Here is a 19,164-nt window from a genome sequence, read left to right as displayed (position 1 = left end):
TTGAGCATCTGACTCTTGATTTTGGCTCAGGTCGTGATCCCAGGGTCGTGGGATTGAGCCCCACGTTGGGTTCTGTGCTGGGTGTGGAGCCTGCTTAAGATTCTCTCTTTCCTTCTCCCTCTGCCCTTCTCCCCCACTTGTGCTCTCTCTTTCTCTCTCTCTCTAAAAAAAAATTATTTCTTTCTAGTCTTACATGCTTGTATAGCTCCCTAGTATCTTTAAAAATATGATTTCTCTTGGGCTTTGTGCTGACAGCTCGGAGCCTGGAGCCTGCTTGGGATTCTGTGTCTCCCTCTCTCTCTCGGCCCCTCCCCTGCTTGCACTCTCTCTCTCTCTCTCTCTCTCTCTCTCTCACACACACACACACACACACACACACACACAATAAATAAACATTAAAGAAATTTTTTTTTAATGATTTCTCTATGAGGCGCCTAGGTGGCTCATTCGGTTAAGCATCTAACCTCGGCAATTTGTGAGTTCGAACACTGCATCAGCCTTGCTGCTGTCAGCACAGAGCCTGCTTTGGATCCTCTTTCCCCCTCTCTCCCTGTCGCTCCCCTGCTCATGTTCCCTCTCTCAAAAATAAATAAAAAACATTATGAAAAATATGATTTCTGTAATCTCTCCTTTTCCAGTTGTGATAGCTTTCTGCTACTACCATATCATATTCAGAAGCATAAATGCTCTTGTCTCTAATGACTTTCTTTTAAATCTTAATGTGTTTTCTTATTTTTTTTTATTTTTGTAAAGTTTATTTATTTTGAGAGACAGAGAGAGAGAGCGGAGGAGAGGCAGAGAGAGAGGGAGACAGAGAAGGCTCCATGCTGTCAGTGCAGAGCCCAACACGGGTCTCAATCCAATGAACAGTGAGACCATGACCTGAGCCAAAATCAAGAGTCAGACACTTAACGAACTGAGCCACCCAGGTGCCCCTTAATATGGTTTTCAAAAAAAAAAAAAAAAAAAAGGAAAATATACTAAATATTAGTCCAGGTAAAAATTTTTCCTGGCATAGCATAATGTTGATTTTTACATGTGACTGAAAGGAAAACAGGACTTACTTAAAATAAACTTATTTTATAGAAAATGTAGATGAGGTGTATCAGTTCGAGAAGTAATGTGGAACAGATTTCTAATGTTCACCCATACCCATTTCTCCTCTATTCTGGGGCACAGAGGAGAGTCGTATTTCCAAGCCTTCAGGCTGGGGCAGGTGCCTACGTAAGTCCAATGGGTTATAGGCACAAATGGTATGTGTCTCTTCCAGGAAGAGGCATTTAAGAGTGAGTGAGAGTTCTCTCCATGCTTCTTTTCATGGAAACCAAGGAGACGGCATGTTTACATATGGAGACACTCAGCCTGGTTCTCTAAGCCACTGCTGGGAAAAGGCAACCACTTTGGAGAGTTTCTCTCCCCGCAGTGGACTTTTCATCAGTAAGAAGGAATTTTAATGTGTTGAGTCATTGAGTTTTCTGGACATACCTACATCTCAGCATAGTCCACCTAATTAAGCTAAATATAGTAAGGAATACCTAAACTAACGCAAAATCATAGCTTTTTCTCTGATTACTTGTTTTTTTTTAAATCCTGAAATTCTAATAATCTAGAAACTTTTTTTTTGGACTACTAGATATGATAGGCAATGGTTATCATAATAAATTAGTTGTAAAGGATGGTTAGTGGGGGCATCTGGGTGGCTCTGTAGGTTGAGCATCCAACTCCTGATTTTGGCTAGGGTCATAATCTCATGGCTCGTGAGATCAAGTCCCACATCAGACTCTGTGCTGCTGACAGAAAGGAGCCTGCTTGGGATTCTCTCTCCATCTCTCTCTGCCCCTCCCCAGCTTGTACGTGCTCTCTCTCTCTCTCTCTCTCTCTCTCTCTCTTTCTCTCCCAGTAAATAAACATTTTTTAAAAAGGATGGTTAATGAAGAATATCCTTTAATTACATGATAGGAGCGTCCTTAGGAATATTTTTTTTTATTTTACCCTTGAGGCATATACATGAAAAGGAAAATATATCTATTTTGAGCTATGCTATATCATACCTTAAAGTAATTTTAGTGATGCAGTCTAGTATATTAACATAAGGGACTTTCCAGTCTTAAGAAATTAAAGCTATGTATTTAAAGAGGGCAGCAAATTTTAACCTTAAATCTTCCTTTTCTCATCTATCATACCATACCCTTTAGCTAAGAACACTACTTTCAAACCTCCCCTTCTCAAAGTGATCTTCCCTTCTCCCCAACCTCTCCCACCCACGTTAAACCCTACCTGAACCTACTAGAAAAGCTATTGTAAAGAACTGCTCTATAAGCTAGTGTTGCTTAATAGTGCCTCAATACAATTCTTCTTCAGTAATCTACATTTTTTTTTAATTTTTTTTTACATTTATTTATTTGTGAGAGACAGAGAGAGACAGAGCATAAGTGGGGAAGGGGCAGAGAGAGAGAAGGAGACACAGAATCCGAAGCAGGCTCCAGGCTCCGAGCTGTCAGCACAGAGCCTGACGCAGGGCTCGAACCCACAAACCACGAGATCATGACCTGAGCCGAGGTCAGACGCTCAACTGACTGAGCCACGCAGGCACCCCGAGTAATCTACATTGTAATTAGAAAAATATATATTATAATCTAAAGGGATAAATCCTACTTATGAAAGTGTTACTATCATGTGTTGGTTGGAAGGGTAAGATATCAGAAGGCAAGATTGAAAATCTCCATTTTCCATCAAAATACTTTTTTGGGTGGCTGCGTATTCAATCTATACATAAAGGTCATCCTTGGGTAAAGTCATCTCTCTTGGGCAGAACTTGGTAAGTGTCTGTGATGGTTAATTCTATATGTCAACCTGACTGGGCCCCAAGGTGCCCAGATAATTGTTCAAACAATTCTGGGTATTTCTGTGGGGGTGTTTGGGATGAGGTTAATATTGAAATTGATAAAATGGATAAAATAGATCACCTTCTGTCATGTGGATGGGCCTCATCCAATCAGTTGAAAGCCTGAATAGAATAAAAAGGCTGAGTCTCCCCCATGTAAGCGAGAATTTCTCCTGTCCGACTGCCCACGAGCTAGGACACTGGTTTTTCCCCTGCCTTAGGATTCCGACTAAAACATCAGCTTTTCCTTGGTCTTGAGCCTCTTGGCTTTTGAAACTGGAGCCACACTATCAGCTGTCCCGGGTGTCCAGCTAACTGACTGCAAATCTTGGAACTCGTCAGCCTCCATAATGGATCTAGATATACCGATGTATAGATGCAGATGTAGATATAGGTCTTCCGTTGGTTCTGTTTCTCTGGAGAAACACTATCCCATGGCATTAGAATTACACCCTGTGTGTGAACACCCTACTCTTCCAGGGTCTGCAGATTGGATGCTTATCTCACCCCCGACAAATGACTGAAAGAAATGTATAAGCGGAAGAAATAGCAAAAAAGCCAAGTGAAGCTAAAGAAGCAAATTAGTGAAGGCTTCATGTGGTTGCTTGGTTTACTGACCAAAAGGAAATAAATGTTGAGGCGATAGCAAACAATGAAGACAAATGAGACCAGGAAGAAGAAAAAAGAAAGGAGTGTAAAGGGAAGAGATAGGCAGGAAAGGCCACAGACAGCAGGAATGACAGAGATGAAAAATGACAGTGCTGGTGAGCAGCAAGCCTCCTGAGGGGAGAAAGGATTTCAGGAATATCTGGAAAAAGGCAAGGAAACACCATTTGCGACTAGAGTAGATAAGATGTCTAGAGTTAGTGAAGTCTAACTAAGCCCTATATCCACAGGAGGCATTGATGAGTATATGGATTAAATTCATAATGGAGACCTGAAGTCATTAAAAAAAGATAACCAAAGGGGCGCCTGGCGGGCTCAGTCGCAAGAGCATGCACCTCTTGATCTCAGGATTTGGGAGTTCAAGCCCCATGTTGGGTGTCGAGATTACTAAAAAAAATAAACTTTAAAATGGGTGTAAGAGGGGCACCTGGGTGGCTCGGTTAAGTGTCTGATTCCTGGCTTCAGCTCACATCATGATCTATCTCATGGTTCGTGAGTTCAAGGCATGAGTAGGGCTCTGTACTGACAGCCCAGGGCCTGCTTGGGATCCTCTCTCTCTCTCTCTCTCTCTCTCTCTCTCTCTCTCCCCCCCCCCCCCCCGGTCTCTCTCTGCCCCTCTCCTGCTTGCTCTCTGTCTCTAAACAAATAAGTAAACTTAAGAAAACAACAACAAGTTCGTAGATACAAAGATATACAGAACAGATTTGGGGGGCGGGGAGGGTTGAGTGAAGAGGGTCAAAAGGTACGAACTTCGATTTATAAATAAGTCATGGAGACCTAACGTACAGCATAGTGACTATAGTTAATAATACTGTATTGCATATTGGACATTGAAAAGAGTAAATCCTAAAAGTTTTCATCACAAGGTAAAAATAGGTGTGGCAACAGATGTCAACAAGACACTGTAGTGATCATTTTGCAACATATACAAATATCAAATCATTATGCTGTACACCTGAAACTAATATGTTATATGTCAATTATACCTCCATTAAAAAATAGTAAACATCATGTCTTTCAAAAAAAAAAGCAAACAGATAGCCTTCTTGGGTGGATTTGTATTTTGGCATCTATCACGTGGTGTTGTTAGTTCTGCTTTGTCCTCTATTACTGCATAACAAACCACCCAAAACATAGTGGTTTAAAACAACGATTTATTCTCCTCCTAAGTCTGTGGGTTTGTCAATCTGAGTGATTCTTCTGTGGGATTCATCTGGGATCACTCATGTGTCTGCAGTCATCTGACCACCCCACTGAAGTCCAAGATAGCCTCGGTCACATGTCTGGAACACCAGCACTGGCAAGGCGTTTCTGTTCTCCCCATAGGGCCTTTCAACCTCCAGTTAAGTTGGACTAGATTCTTCCCAACACAAAGCTCCCTTAGTCTCAAGTGCACAAATCCCAATATGGAGGCCCTTATCAAGGCCTAGCGTGGGTCATGCTTGCCAGTGTCCCATTGGCCCAAGCAGGTCACATGACCAAATCCAGAGTCAGTCGGGGAAGGCCCACATAAAGGCAACAGTATCAGGTTGATTTATTATACGAATGTACCAACATCCAGGATAAACTTAAGAATTTAGGAAATCAATAGCATTCCCATTACTTAATACTTGCCTGATGTCCACAGTCCATAATTCACATGGGAGTAGTAGTACTCCCTAGGGAGAATTTTATACATTTTAGATATTTTGAATGTGCTAGTGAAATATAGCCAGAAAAGGAACATTTGAAATGTATATTGTTTTATTACGAACTAGGTACCTTGTTATATTGTAGTCCGACCATTATGTTGATTTTTATAAAAATATCAGGAGCAAGTAGGTTTTATTATCCATGAGTTTTCTTTCAGAATAGTAAAGTTACATTACAAAATACTTAGACGAGGCAGTGTTGGGGGCCCATATTTGTGAAACGTACGAGTTCAGCTTGACTGTTTAACGACGAGCCTTCAGTTATTTTCAAACCCTGCTAGCCAGATTAAGTGTCACTAAATTATTTTTTTTCAATAGGTATTGGTAATTTTTATTTCTGTTTTGAGACTAGGACAGAAAACATAGTAAGGGGGGGGGGGGAATCTCTTGTTTCAGGAAGCAGTGCAAAAATGTCAAACCTTGCTTTGCCAGACTCTCCCCTTCTCCAAGACCCCCACACCGTCTCAACCGCCCTCCTTGGCACGGTGAATTTACTTCTAGATCGTTGTTCGAATTGTGAACTTAAACAACAATACCAGCTCGCGGGTATAACAGAACAGATGGTGCAGCTCCCGAGCCCAGCAGCTGGAAGGGACCCGGGCTGCGCTCGGCACACAGTAGGGGCACCATAAACGTTGATTGACTGAGTTCATCGCGGCGGTTGACGCGGAGCCCTCCCGTCACCAGGCAGTGTCCTTATCTCTCTCCAAACCCACACCCCTGGCCCGAGAGGCGGTGAGCTCTGAGCAGATGGCGACTCCCGGGTGCCAGGTGTGCGGCGCGTACGGCTCGGGACCCGGCACTGAGTTCTTTGGTCCCGGCCCCACCCGACCCCTCCCGTCCCACGAGCTCCCCCACCGCCGCGGCCTGCGGCACACGGGCTGTCGGGCGGGAGCGGGACCCCGGGAGGGGAGGGCCGGGAACAAGGAGATCGGTGCCTGGCGGAGCCGGTGCGTCCCGCTCCCACCGCCCGCCACGCGCCCCCACCCCCTCCTCCGACCCGCGTCACTTGGCCGCCCGTGCTGTCTCCGAGCCTTCCCACCTCCCCGCTTTGCGATCAAGCGCCTTTCTTCCTCCCCCTCCCCTCTTCTTATCTGACATTTGCTCGCCCGTCTCTGCCCACTCCCCAGCGGCTCTCCCTCTCTGGCAGACGCGCCCTAGCCCGCCCTCGCACAACCTCCAATCGCAGGTCAGCTGGTTTGCCAACGTCGGCCGAGGGTTGCTCTCTGCTTTAAGCGTTTTTCCATGAGTGAAATCGGCCGCTTTCCCCACCGGGCTCCTGCTGTAATTGCTTCTACTGGGCTGTTGGGGGTGGGGATCCCGTGGGTGCGCTCCCGTCCACACCGCACGCTAGGGTTCCTGGGATAGTTTCGGGGTACCCGGGAGCGAGGAGGTAGCCCCGCCGCCGCCCACGACGCTTCCTCTCAGGCCGGGCTACCGCGGGTGCCCTGCCAATCCGAGGGGGACAAAGCGAGCCGAGCCCCTGCTGCTTCCCAGTCACCGCGCCTGGGGCGCAGCCTCCACCAGCTACCCGCCCGCCAGAAGCTCCCTCCTCCCTGACCTGAAACCGGGAACTGAATCCCTGGGGGTTTCGGGTGCCGCCCCCCCCCCCCCCCCCGGGCGAGGGCGCCTCTGCCGCGCCGGGGACTCCCCACCCCGCTCCCGCCCTTCCCGCACCCGCGAGGGACGAAGGAGGGCACTGAGGCACTCCCGCCCCTGCGAAGGCCCGGGGGCTCGGGGAAACGCTTGAGGATTGGGGTGCAACCAACTGTTCTCCCTCCCCCCCCCACCCCCCGCACACGCCCCTCGCCGTCCGGCGCTTTCCTCGCCTAGCCCGCCGCGCGCGCACGCGCCCCGCTCGGGCGCCCCGAAAGACCCGGCGGCTGCGAGCTCCACGGGGCCTCAGCCCGCAGGGACCCGGGCGGGGGGTCCGCGCGTCGCCCGCCGGCCCGAGCGTGGGCTCCCGACGCAGCGCGCGCACAGAGCACGTCGGCGGCGTGCAGAGCGGAGGTCGTGGGCCGCGGGGGGGGGGGGGTGGCTGTCGGTTCCGGTCAGCGACGGAACTGGGCGGCACCGCCGAGGGCCTGGCCGGCTCGGGGGCGGGGGACGGGGGACGGGGGGCGGCGCGCGGGGGAACCCCCCTCCCCGCAGCCCGGCCAGTCACAACTTCAAAGGAGGGCCGGGAGCGCGCGCGCGGGGAGGGGGGGGGCGTCTTCCCTCGGGCCGCGTGTGCGCGCGCGCGTCTTCGGCTCCTTCCCCGGTCGTGGAGCCTCCACGGAAGACGGGCGTGAAAACGCTGCAGACAGGACCGCCTGAAACATGTTTACAGTAGGAGAGACTGTCCTCCAAAAGCACCGCCTGAGTCCATTCCAGTCTGTTTGTTCCCTGTAACTAACCGAAAGGCGAGGCGCGGCCGCGGCGGCGGAAGGAGGCTGGGCACCACGACCGGTCGCCCCGGCCTCGCCGAGCTGCGCGCCGCCGAGCCGCGGGAAACCATGTTTTAAGGAGGCGGGGTGGCCCCTGCGCGCCCTTAAGTACTGAGCGCCGTTCCTCCGAAGCCGCTGTGCAAAACGGAGAGCGGCCGGCGGGGACGCTGCGTTCGGACCCGTGCCCGCTGCAGCAGGATGATGCGGGGGCACACGGATCATGTCCCGGGTTCAGTTACCGTGTCCAAACGCGAGGCCAGCCCTGGCTTCCCCGGTCTCCGCGAGCATCTGACAAGTGGACGCGAGGAGGCGGTGGGCGGCCTTAAGTCTTGACTTATGGGGGGAAAATCATCTGAATTCGCCGACACACCCTAGTAACGGCTGATCGTTTAAACTGCTACCTAAGGCAGGCAGAGTAGTGGATGGAGGATGATAGGGGTGCGGGAGGAGGAGGGGGGGGGAGGAGGAGGGGACGAAGAAAGAAGTCTGACCATCCCCACGTTTTCCCACGTCTGCTCGCGGGCGCAGGGAGGCTCAGCGCTGCCACCTGGCGGCCGCTCCTCCCCGGGTTGGGAGCCCGCTGGCCGCCGAGCACTCCCAGACTCCGGTGGGTGTGCCCGGCCTGGGCCTCGCCGAAAGCAGCAGCAGCTCGAATTCATGCTTCAGAATTCATACTCCAGCGGCCCAGGCAAACATTCGTTTTCCGCTTGTCCTCGTGAGACGACGGAAAGGGAAGGAAAGGAAAAGTGACTTGGTATGGCCATCGAGTGCTTACTTAATCCTACCAGGCGCTACTCGCTGGTGAGGAGGGGTGAGAAAGTGGTAAAAAAAATTATTAGAGACTCTTACCTCTTAGCTTCTTCTGGGAGTAAAATAAATCATGGATTTCATTTTGCCCCAGACTCCCTATTTTGCTCTTTTGTAAATATGAGTTACTTCCATGTTATGTTTTCAATACAAACCCTGAAAGGGAAGTCCGGTTCTCATACAACTTCATGAAGTGGGAGTTGTAATTTGTCTACTTGATTGAGAAGTAAATCAGCCTCCGTTGGAGGGTTCTTTTCCCTCGAGTGTGCAACAGAAAACGCTGGGCCTTTCAGTTGGCAAAGTCCAATGACATCAGATTTCCCAGGGCTGCTCCCGGCCCGCTAAAGTAACAAACACGGGGGTTCCCCACCCCCTTTATTTCATTTGAACTGAACACTTGTCAGACCAGCTCCCACAGTCACGGTTTCTATAACCAACGCAAGGCAAAAATCTTGCAAATCAGTGCAAATCCAGGAGATTTGTTAAAGTAATTTCCCTTCAGTTCCCATCCACCCCCGCCCCCCGCCCTGTCCCCCACCGCCCCCGCACCATGCCATAGGCATATAATAAACAGTGAGATGGAATCTTTCCATCTATACCCCATCCCATTTTATGGATGTGAGATCCTATGTTGTACAGGTATGTGAGAGCAGAAGAAATGAATTAGCAGATATTACATCTCAAATAGAATTCCATTATTTAATGGAAAAGATAATTTACCTTCATTCAAAATTTGAATCGTCTAACATCAGTGCTAACAAAGACAATTCGTTTATTCTAAAATAGGGTGGGGTTTTTGTTTGTCTGGTTTTGCTTTTTGCAAAATTGTCTTGGTTTACTGTTAATATGGCTTAAAGAGTAGCATTAAGAATTCCTTCATGTGCTGCAAAGCCAGCAGAGGGATCACTGAGTACTGATTTACAAGGGGCCACCAAATATTTGGTATTTGGGGAAAAAACATCAGTAATGTCGAACTGGTTACAAAGCATATGAAGTTAGGTAATGAGAACACAGAGGTCTCTTCTCGTTACTTGGTATTGAGAGGCCCGATACATTCCAGCATGCACGTGGTGAGAAAGAGGACTTTAATAAAAGCCATTTGTCAAATGTTTTCTTCCATTTGAAAAGAAATAGTGACATCGAAGAACAAACCTACTTTAGAGGTCTCAGCATTCATATATACTATAATCATGTTATAAAGTCAATGGAAATTACAAATACCTTAGTTCTTCAGTTCTAAGAACCTTTTTTTTGTTTGTTTTCAACATCTCTAAGATATCTTACAACTGAGGGGATGTCACAGCTTCGTTGGCAATTTTTCTTCCTTAGTTGCATGTAACAGTGGAGTGTCTTAAAAGCTACTGGATTTGTTAAAATAAAGAAAATACATCTCACAATACAAATAGGCCGGTGGCTATCTTTTTAGTATATACTTTTAAAAACCTGTGTGTAAGTAATGCACCTGGCTGGCTGGGTCCATGGAGCCCACCACTCTTGACCTCGGGTTGTAAGTTTGAGCCCCACGTTGGGCGTAAAGATTGCTTAAACATAAAAATCTTAAATTGTTTTAATTTTAAAATGTTTAAAAATTAAAAACCCATGTGATTTCAGCATAAACAAAATGACTAGGCCCACTTTGATTAAGTCCCACTTGCCCCCATACTTTTCAGTGGTGGGAGCAGAAATGGTTTCAGAAATGTAATCACTTACATTGCCAGTCGTCTTGACTGAATGATCACAAACTAGCTATGCTCTCAAATCATTAGTTGGTATAAATCCCAAAATAAATATATTTATTCCCTTTTTTTATTCTAGTGAAGATACTTTTATACATAAATTACATGTATAAAATACATATACCTGTATATATTTGTGTACATACATGTATACAACTGTATGTATACTCTTAAGAGGTAATTTTTATGTCAGAGTATAACATTTAGGATTGCTGGGGTTTTTGAGTGTGCATACCCAAGAAAAGAAAACGCATGATGAAACACCCAACTTTGTTATATGCAAAAAAAAAAAAAAGGTTTTTTGTTTAAGATTTGTTCCCCCTTCTAAAAGAAAAAGAATATAACTTGGGTAGGTAGTGGCCAAGAATGAGTTGCTTTTACTCAGAAAACATTCTTGCTTGGGTTGATCCTTGAAGATCCAGTCAGATGTCTCCAAAGGGTGTTATTTACAGTAAAATTCTAAATCTGACAACCTGGGCCTCTCGCCAGCTACATACTTTAAAAGTTTGACAAGATAAATAGAAATCTGCTGCCTCCCACTAGTCTGATCTGAATCAAAAGCTCACTTTATTACGTTGGGTTGGCCCTACCTAACCACCTATCCCTGGCCTGTAGAAAAACAGTTCAAGGAAAGACCAATTTTTACTTGAACCCTAATTTTCACACCTTGTGGTAGAGATCATTTTTGTGGCCAAATAAACATATATTCTGATCACCCTTGTACCTTTCCTCTGCCACACTCTCCACAATAGTCCTCACTTTCTTTTAAAATGATTAAGACAACAGGATTGCCACTATTGTCCTTGTATGGGTCACATCCATACTCTGATTACTTTTCAAGTCAGCGACCATCCTCAGCGTGCCTGGCTGGCTCAGTCCGTGATCTGAGTTCAAGCCTCACCGTGGGTGTGGAGACTACTTTAAAAAAATCAGTGAGCATCCACAATTTTAGTCTCTTGAACAACAAAATGCTGCCTCTATTAGAAGGAGTATCTCTGGCATTGAATTACCAAGAGAAGGATAATAACATTCACTGGGGGCTTACAATGCATCAAACTCATTGAACCCTCACAACAACCCTATATGAAGTAGCTCCTAGTGTTCCCATATCACAGATGAGGAAGACTGAGACTTAATCATATGCCCAGAGTACAAAACCAAGTAAGAAGGACTAGCATCTAGGTCTAACATAAATCCAGAGGCCCCACTGTCTTCTGCCACAAGTTACCACCTCCTTCTTTCCCTCTGCCTTGGCCTTTTAGCTCCATTTGATTCAAGTAACATAGAAGCAACGTAGGAAGAATATTTAAGAGGAAAAATATATATAAGAAAGAACCCTTCTTAAAGGGTTGGGGCGGGGTGGGGGGGGGGGAGAAGGGAGGAGAGTGAAGCAACCTTGAATTTTGAAAATGTGGGAAACAAATATTGAGAAAGTAAATCGATTCCAATCCTTTACTCAACATTATCATCCTATACAAAACTCTATGGAAATTCTGCCATTAAGTATGGAACACTGCCTAATGTGTACCAGTGGAGAGCTCCTCTGTTTGGGCTATCTAGGATTTACAGGGGGGTTTAAATCGTTAAATAACCATAGTTAACCCCTGTTTGGTTAAGAGAGCAAGCAGTTGTTGCAAAAATTCCTCTCCTCTGCCTTCCACAAACAGAACAAAAATTGCTCTGAAGGGATTTACACAATACATCAACATCTGTGCTGTACCTAGAGTTGTTAAAATAATTGCGATGACAGGTGTCTAGGTACCACTTTCTTAATGGTTTTCAATATCCATTGATTTATTGTTGTGGCTTTCCTTCCCCCTTTTACATCCTTGGCTTTATGAAGGATCCGAGGAACAGATTTTGCACTAGATGCTGATTCTTTATTCCAGTACTGAAAAGAACTAATAAAAATAATCACTTGGCTTTTAAGCAGAAAGCTTCCATTTACAGTATTTCACCCTTACTCCCCCCCCCCCCCACACACACTTCCAAGCCCCTTGTTATCTAACATAATGGTTAGAATACATTTCCGTCTCTCCCCTTAATAATTTCATGCATTAACATCCTCTTTACACACCACACACACACACACACGCACACACACACACACACACACACACACACAGAGCAAAAGGAAAAAAAGGCAGCAGAAATCTCAGCTGTACTTCTAGCCCTTTTAAAAAGTTTGCTCTGTAAATTGGAATGAGGTCAGATTTGGAGCTTCTCATTGCACGCGGAGATTATTATTGCATCGGGTTCCAAGCCAATGGGAAGCCCGGGGGAGGGGCTTGGCACGAGGAAGCGTTGGTTACAGCGGCTGATTGGCCGTGGCCAAGACTGTGAAAGGATAAAGAGGCGCGAGGCGGAATTGGGGTCTGCTCTAAGCTGCAGCAAGAGAAACTGTGTGAGGGGAAGAGGCCTGTTTCGCTCCCGGGTCTCTAGTTCTTGCACGCTCTTTAAGAGTCTGCATTAGAGGAACTCTGCCATTACCAGCTCCCTTCTTGCAGAAGGGAGGGGGAAACATACATTTATTCATGCCAGTCTGTTGCACGAAGGCTTTTTGGCTTCCTACCTTGCAACAAAATAATTGCACAAACTCCTTAGTGCCGATTCCGCCCACAGAGAGTCCTGGAGCCAGAGTCTTTTTTGCTTTGCATTGTAGGAAAGGGACTAAGTGATAGAGACTATGTCGCTTTCCTGAGCTCCTGAGAGCGCTCGTGAACTGGAACCAACTGCTTCAGGGGAAGAAAAAAAAAAAAAAAAAAAAAAAAAAAAAAGACTTGCCTGGGAGGCGGCGAGAAACTTGCACTGGAAGCTTCAGCAACCAGCATTCAAGAAACTCCTCTCCACTTTAGCACGGTCTCCAGACTCAGAGCCGAGAGACAGAGCAAACTGCGGCGCGGTGAGAGAGAGAGAAAGCGAGAGCCAGAGGAGAGGGAGGGAGAGACTCTCCAGCCTGGGAACTATAACTCCTCTGCAAGAGGCAGACTACTCCTTCCCCGCATCTTTGGGAGACTTTTCTCTCTTCGCCCAACGCCGCCCCGGCGAGGAGTGGAGGGGCCCGCACGGCCGCCGCGCGCTTTCTCCCGCTCGGCGTGTGCTTGGCCCGGGGAGCCGGGAGGGCCCGGCGATCGCGCCGCGGCCGCCGCGAGGGTGTGAGCGCGCGTGGGCGCCCGCCGAGCCGGGGCCATGGTGCAGCAAACCAACAACGCCGAGAACACGGAAGCGCTGCTGGCGGGCGAGAGCTCGGACTCGGGCGCCGGCCTCGAGCTGGGCATCGCCTCCTCCCCCACGCCCGGCTCCACCGCCTCCACGGGCGGCAAGGCCGACGACCCGAGCTGGTGCAAGACGCCGAGCGGGCACATCAAGCGACCCATGAACGCCTTCATGGTGTGGTCGCAGATCGAGCGGCGCAAGATCATGGAGCAGTCGCCCGACATGCACAACGCCGAGATCTCCAAGCGGCTGGGCAAACGCTGGAAGCTGCTCAAAGACAGCGACAAGATCCCTTTCATTCGGGAGGCGGAGCGGCTGCGCCTCAAGCACATGGCTGACTACCCCGACTACAAGTACCGGCCCAGGAAGAAGGTGAAGTCCGGCAACGCCAACTCCAGCGCCTCGGCCGCCGCCTCCTCCAAGCCGGGGGAGAAGGGAGACAAGGTCGGTGGCGGGGGCGGCCACGGGGGCGGCGGCGGCGGCGGCGGGAGCGGCAACGCGGGGGGAGGAGGCGGCGGCGCGAGCGGCGGCGGCGCCAACTCCAAACCCGCGCAGAAAAAGAGCTGCGGCTCCAAAGTGGCGGGCGGCGCGGGCGGCGGGGTCAGCAAGCCGCACGCCAAGCTCATCCTGGCGGGCGGCGGCGGCGGCGGCGGCGGGAAGGCGGCGGCCGCGGGCGCCTCCTCCTCCTTCGCGGCCGAGCAGGCGGGGGCCGCTGCCCTGCTGCCCCTGGGCGCCGCCGCGGCCGCCGCCGACCACCACTCGCTGTACAAGGCGCGGACTCCCAGCGCGGCCGCCTCGGCCTCCGCGGCCGCCTCCGCCGCGCCGGGCCTGGCGGCCCCGGGCAAGCACCTGGCCGACAAGAAGGTGAAGCGCGTCTACCTGTTCGGAGGCCTGGGCGCGTCCTCGTCGCCCGCGGGCGGCGTGGGCGCGGGCGCCGACCCCAGCGACCCCCTGGGCCTGTACGAGGAGGGGGGCGCGGGCTGCTCGCCCGACGGGCCGAGCCTGAGCGGCCGCAGCAGCGCCGCGTCGTCGCCGGCCGCCGGCCGCTCGCCCGCCGACCACCGCAGCTACGCCAGCCTGCGCGCCGCCTCGCCCGCCCCGTCCAGCGCGCCGTCGCACGCGTCCTCGTCGGCCTCGTCCCACTCGTCGTCGTCCTCGTCGTCGGGCTCCTCGTCCTCCGACGACGAGTTCGAAGACGACCTGCTCGACCTGAACCCCAGCTCAAACTTTGAGAGCATGTCCCTGGGCAGCTTCAGCTCGTCGTCGGCGCTGGACCGGGACCTGGATTTTAACTTCGAGCCCGGCTCCGGCTCGCACTTCGAGTTCCCGGACTACTGCACGCCCGAGGTGAGCGAGATGATCTCGGGAGACTGGCTGGAGTCCAGCATCTCCAACCTGGTCTTCACCTACTGAGAGGGGGGCGCGCGCGCGCGCGGGCCGGGAGCAGAGGGCCGGGTTGGGGGGGGTGGGGGAGAGGAAAACAAAGAGAGAGAGAGAGAGCGAGAGAAGTGGACAGAGGAAGAGTTGGAAGAGAAAAGGGAAAATTGAAAAAAAAAAAAAAAAAAAAAAGGAAAAGATTAAAAAAAAAAAAAGCGAGCAGGGCCGGCTTGGGCCGCGTCGCGGTCGCGGGAGAAAGCGCGGCGGCGTTTTGGGGACCCGCGCTCCCATCCCCCAGCTGCCCGGCCGCGGGGACGCGGAGGAGGCGGCGGGGAGACGGGGTGGGGGGGGGCGACCTTTTATTGTTCTTGATGTTGTTGTTGATGGCAAAAAAGCTACTTGGAGTTTCCTCCCCTTTGCCCGAAGAGACCCCCCCACACACCCCCCCCCCACTTCCAACGAGCTTCCGGACTTGTCTGCTGCTCCCCCAGCAAGAAGCCGACTTGATAGTTTTTTCTAGAGACTGAAGGAATCTCGTCCCTTTCTCATCGCCCCCTTGCTGTTTTTGCTTTATTTTATCTCATTTCTTGATCGAGAGAGGAGGGGGAAAAAACAACAACAAAAAAAAAGAAAAAGAAAAAAGAAAGCAAAGAAAAGAAAGAAACCCAACGCGCCCCCGGGGATTTAGTTCTCAGCACCCCCGCCACCCCCCTCCCCCTGAAGAAGACAGAAGGCTCCGGGCGTGGAATTGGACCGAAGGCTGATCTTTTGGGGGGTCGCGCAGGCTCGAGAAGCGCCGGGACTGAGAGACTCCACGCTGGCGGATTCCCGTTTTGCTGGGTTTTGCCTCCTTTTTTACTTTTTTTCCCTTTCTTCTTTCCTTCCTTCCTTCCTTCCTTCCTTTTTTTTTTTTTTTTCCTTGCCCCCTCCCGCAGCCGGAGGAGGAGGTGATGCGGAGAGCCCGGTGGGGAGCCCGGCGAGGGGCGCGGGTCGGGACGCGGGGGTAGGGGGCTGCGGAGGAACTGGGACGGGTGTGCACGCTCGGGGAGCAGGTGGCGCGTCCCGGCGGCCCCCGCCCCGCGCATCCCCGCAATCAGAGAGGTGAGACTGGGCGGCCCGCGGGCGTGCAGGAGCGCGGACTGTTTGATGTGGTACCGGGGGGCCGTGGAGGGGCGAGTGGTTTCGGGCGGGGGGAAAAAAAAGAGGTTTTTTTCTTCTCTTAATCGGAATCGTGATGGTGTTGGATTATTTCACTGGTGGGGTTAATATAGCATGTTATCCTGTCTATCTTTTAAAGATTTCTGTATAAGACTGTTGAGCAGTTTTTAAAATAGTGTAGGATAATATAAAAAGCAGATAGATGGCGCTATGTTTGATTCCTACAACAAAATTATCACCAGCTTTTTTTCATTCTTAACTCTTTAAAGGATTCAAACGCAACTCAAATCTGTGCTGGACTTTAAGAAAGAAAGAAAAAAAACCACAATTCAGGACCAAATTTTTTCTCAGTGTGTATGTGTTTATTCCTTATAGGTGTAAATGAGAAGACGTGTTTTTTTCCCTCACCGATGCTTCATCCTCGTATTTTTTTTTTCCTTGTAAATGTAATCAGATGCCATTTTATATGTGGACGTATTTATACTGGCCAAACATTTTTCTTTTCTTATTTTGTCCCTTTTTTACTTTAACCTTTTCGTTTGCTTTCTTTTTTTTACTTCCTTTCTTCCTTCCTTTTTTTTTTTTCTTTTGTTTTTGTTGGATTTTTTGGTTTTTGGTTTGTTTTTTTTTTGTTTTTTTGGTTTTTTTTTGGTAGTTTGTTGTTACCCACGCCATTTTACGTCTCCTTCACTGAAGGGCTAGAGTTTTAACTTTTAATTTTTTATATTTAAATGTAGACTTTTGACACTTTTAAAAAACAAAAAAAGACAAGAGAGATGAAAACGTTTGATTATTTTCTCAGTGTATTTTTGTAAAAAATATATAAAGGGGGTGTTAATCGGTGTAAATCGCTGTTTGGATTTCCTGATTTTATAATAGGGCGGCTGGTTAATATCTCACACAGTTTAAAGAATCAGCCCCTGATTTCTCCATGTTTACACTTCAATCTGCAGGCTTCTTAAAGTGACAGTATCCCTTATCCTGCCACCAGTGTCCACCCTTTGACCCCAGTCTTATAAAAAAGGGGGGGGGGGAGAATTAGCCAAACACTGTACGCTTTTCAGAAAAAACAAAATTTTTTAAATAAAAACTGTTCTGTCCAGAGGCTTTAAAACTGGTGCATTTACAGCAAAAAGGGATCCTGTAGCTTTAACTTGTAAACCACATCTTTTTTGCACTTTTTTTATAAGCAAAAACGTGCCGTTTAAACCACTGGATCTATCTAAATGCCGATTTGAGTTCGCGACACTATGTACTGCGTTTTTCATTCTTGTATTTGACTATTTAATCCTTTCTACTTGTCGCTAAATATAATTGTTTTAGTCTTATGGCATGATGATAGCATATGTGTTCAGGTTTATAGCTGTTGTGTTTAAAGATTGAAAAAAGTGGAAAACATCTTTGTACATTTAAGTCTGTATTATAATAAGCAAAAAGATTGTGTGTATGTATGTTTAATATAACATGACAGGCACTAGGACGTCTGCCTTTTTGAGGCAGTTCCGTTAAGGGTTTTTGTTTTTAAACTTTTTTTTGCCATCCATCCTGTGCAATATGCCGTGTAGAATATTTGTCTTAAAATTCAAGGCCACAAAAACAATGTTTTGGGGGAAAAAGAAAGAAAAAAATCATGCCAGCTAATCATGTCAAGTTCACTGCCTGTCAGATTGTTGATATATACCTTCTGTAAATAACTTTTTTTGAGAAGGAAATAAAATCAGCTGGAACTGAACCCTAAATCTCGACTTTTGTCATTATTATTAGACCCAAAGCCTCTAAGATTGGGAGGGCCCCCATCTGCCTTAGCTGTGAAACAAGTAAGTTCTCCCAGGACTGCCTGTTCAATGCGACCTTACTGGGGAATAAGAAGTTCCTCTTGGCCAGATTTGGCAGGCCCTGACCGTGAAATGACGGCGTCCGCTGAATACGTGTCAACTCTGCACGCTTTCTAGGAATTTTCTGATTTTTACATTTAAATAAATGCCGTTTGTCTTGAAATTTTAAAAGGAGGGGGAAGGGCGATGTGGACAGAATCCTTTACAGACAAAAACTGGCCGGCTGCTCTTTTTTTTTTTTTTTTTTTTTTCCTCTAAGCCTTCTGTTCCTAAAGCTGCTTTATCCGCGACTTACCCCAGCTCGCTAACCATCCAGCAGTGGCTAGAATTGTTTTCCACAGATTAAGAACACACGAGCCTGTGAAATGATCGCCCTGTTGTGGAGGAGGAAGCCATCAGTGATTTTGAAATGGAAAGGGATCCATTTTTTGCCTAGAAGCAGAAAGGTTCGTGTGGTGCTAAAAAGTCTCCATTTTGTGCCATGCCCATTTTGTGGGTTATTAATGTAAGTGAAATGCAACAATAGAGATGAACTGGAGAAGTTGGCTTCCTGAAGGCCGAAGGGAAACCCAACCCCCACTCTGGATCTGTGAATAGCACGCTTTCACCTAGTGGAGATTTATACTTTTTATATGCGTCTGGCACAGCAGTATTACTGAGACCTGTATGCAGGGGGGGTGGGGGGGTGGGGGAGAAAACAGGCCCATTAGTGCTGGCTTGGAAGCTGCATCTTGCTAAGTAGCACTATTTCCTGTTTACTTTGAGAGTTAACTATTGCCATTAACTAACAAAACCTGTCCTTACTTCCAAACCGTTGGTTGATTAAAAATGTGTGCTGTGTGTGTTTTCTAGTTTTCTAGCCCTGGAGAGGTGGAGTTAATACGCAGACATGTTTGGAAGTAACCCTTTCAGCCATCAGGATGGCTTGTACGTAAAGCAATATCCTTCATCCTAGAAGAAGAGGTTTTTGGAGGCGAGTCCAAAACGTGCACATTTTGTTGTTCAGTGAAGAGCAGGCAATCTCTACCTCCAAGATAGTGTAACTGTTGTGTTTCAATATAATTTCACCTTTTCAAGATGATTATAGATACTAGTTTCCAAATTTTTTTTTTTTTTTTTGCATTTTTCCAATAGAGTTGTTTTCGTTGCATTTGTATACTGAAACTGTGAGATCTCATTTTTTTTAAAGAAGACCTTAAAACCATATGGCATCTTAAGTCTCTTCAAAAACCTTTGCAGGGGGAGGGGGAGCTCCTTTTATAAAGTGCTTAAATTTAATTTTTGTTCATTGTAGTTATGATGATTGTTTAGTTTTTTCAGATCCAAAGTATCAAAACCTTGACATAAATGAAGCCTATATGAGGCACT

At 48.2% G+C, this 19,164-nt stretch overlaps 1 protein-coding gene across 1 annotated transcript; it reads left to right on the top strand.

Annotated features, from left to right (window-relative positions):
* The first annotated feature begins 12,585 nt into the window (after window positions 1–12,585).
* Window positions 12,586–17,700, top strand: SOX4 (SRY-box transcription factor 4). Its single transcript, XM_060614676.3, has one exon. The coding sequence runs from the start codon at window positions 13,400–13,402 to the stop codon at window positions 14,837–14,839; it is 1,440 nt and encodes a 479-aa protein (XP_060470659.1). The 5' UTR covers window positions 12,586–13,399; the 3' UTR covers window positions 14,840–17,700.
* Window positions 17,701–19,164: the final 1,464 nt, after the last annotated feature.

The sequence above is a fragment of the Panthera onca genome, chromosome B2 (genome assembly GCF_046562875.1).
Source record: "Panthera onca isolate mPanOnc1 chromosome B2, mPanOnc1 haplotype 2, whole genome shotgun sequence".
Classification (NCBI taxonomy): Eukaryota; Metazoa; Chordata; class Mammalia; order Carnivora; family Felidae; genus Panthera; species Panthera onca.
The sequence above is the reverse complement of the archived record's forward strand: the minus strand, read 5'-3'. Positions and strand labels throughout refer to the sequence as shown.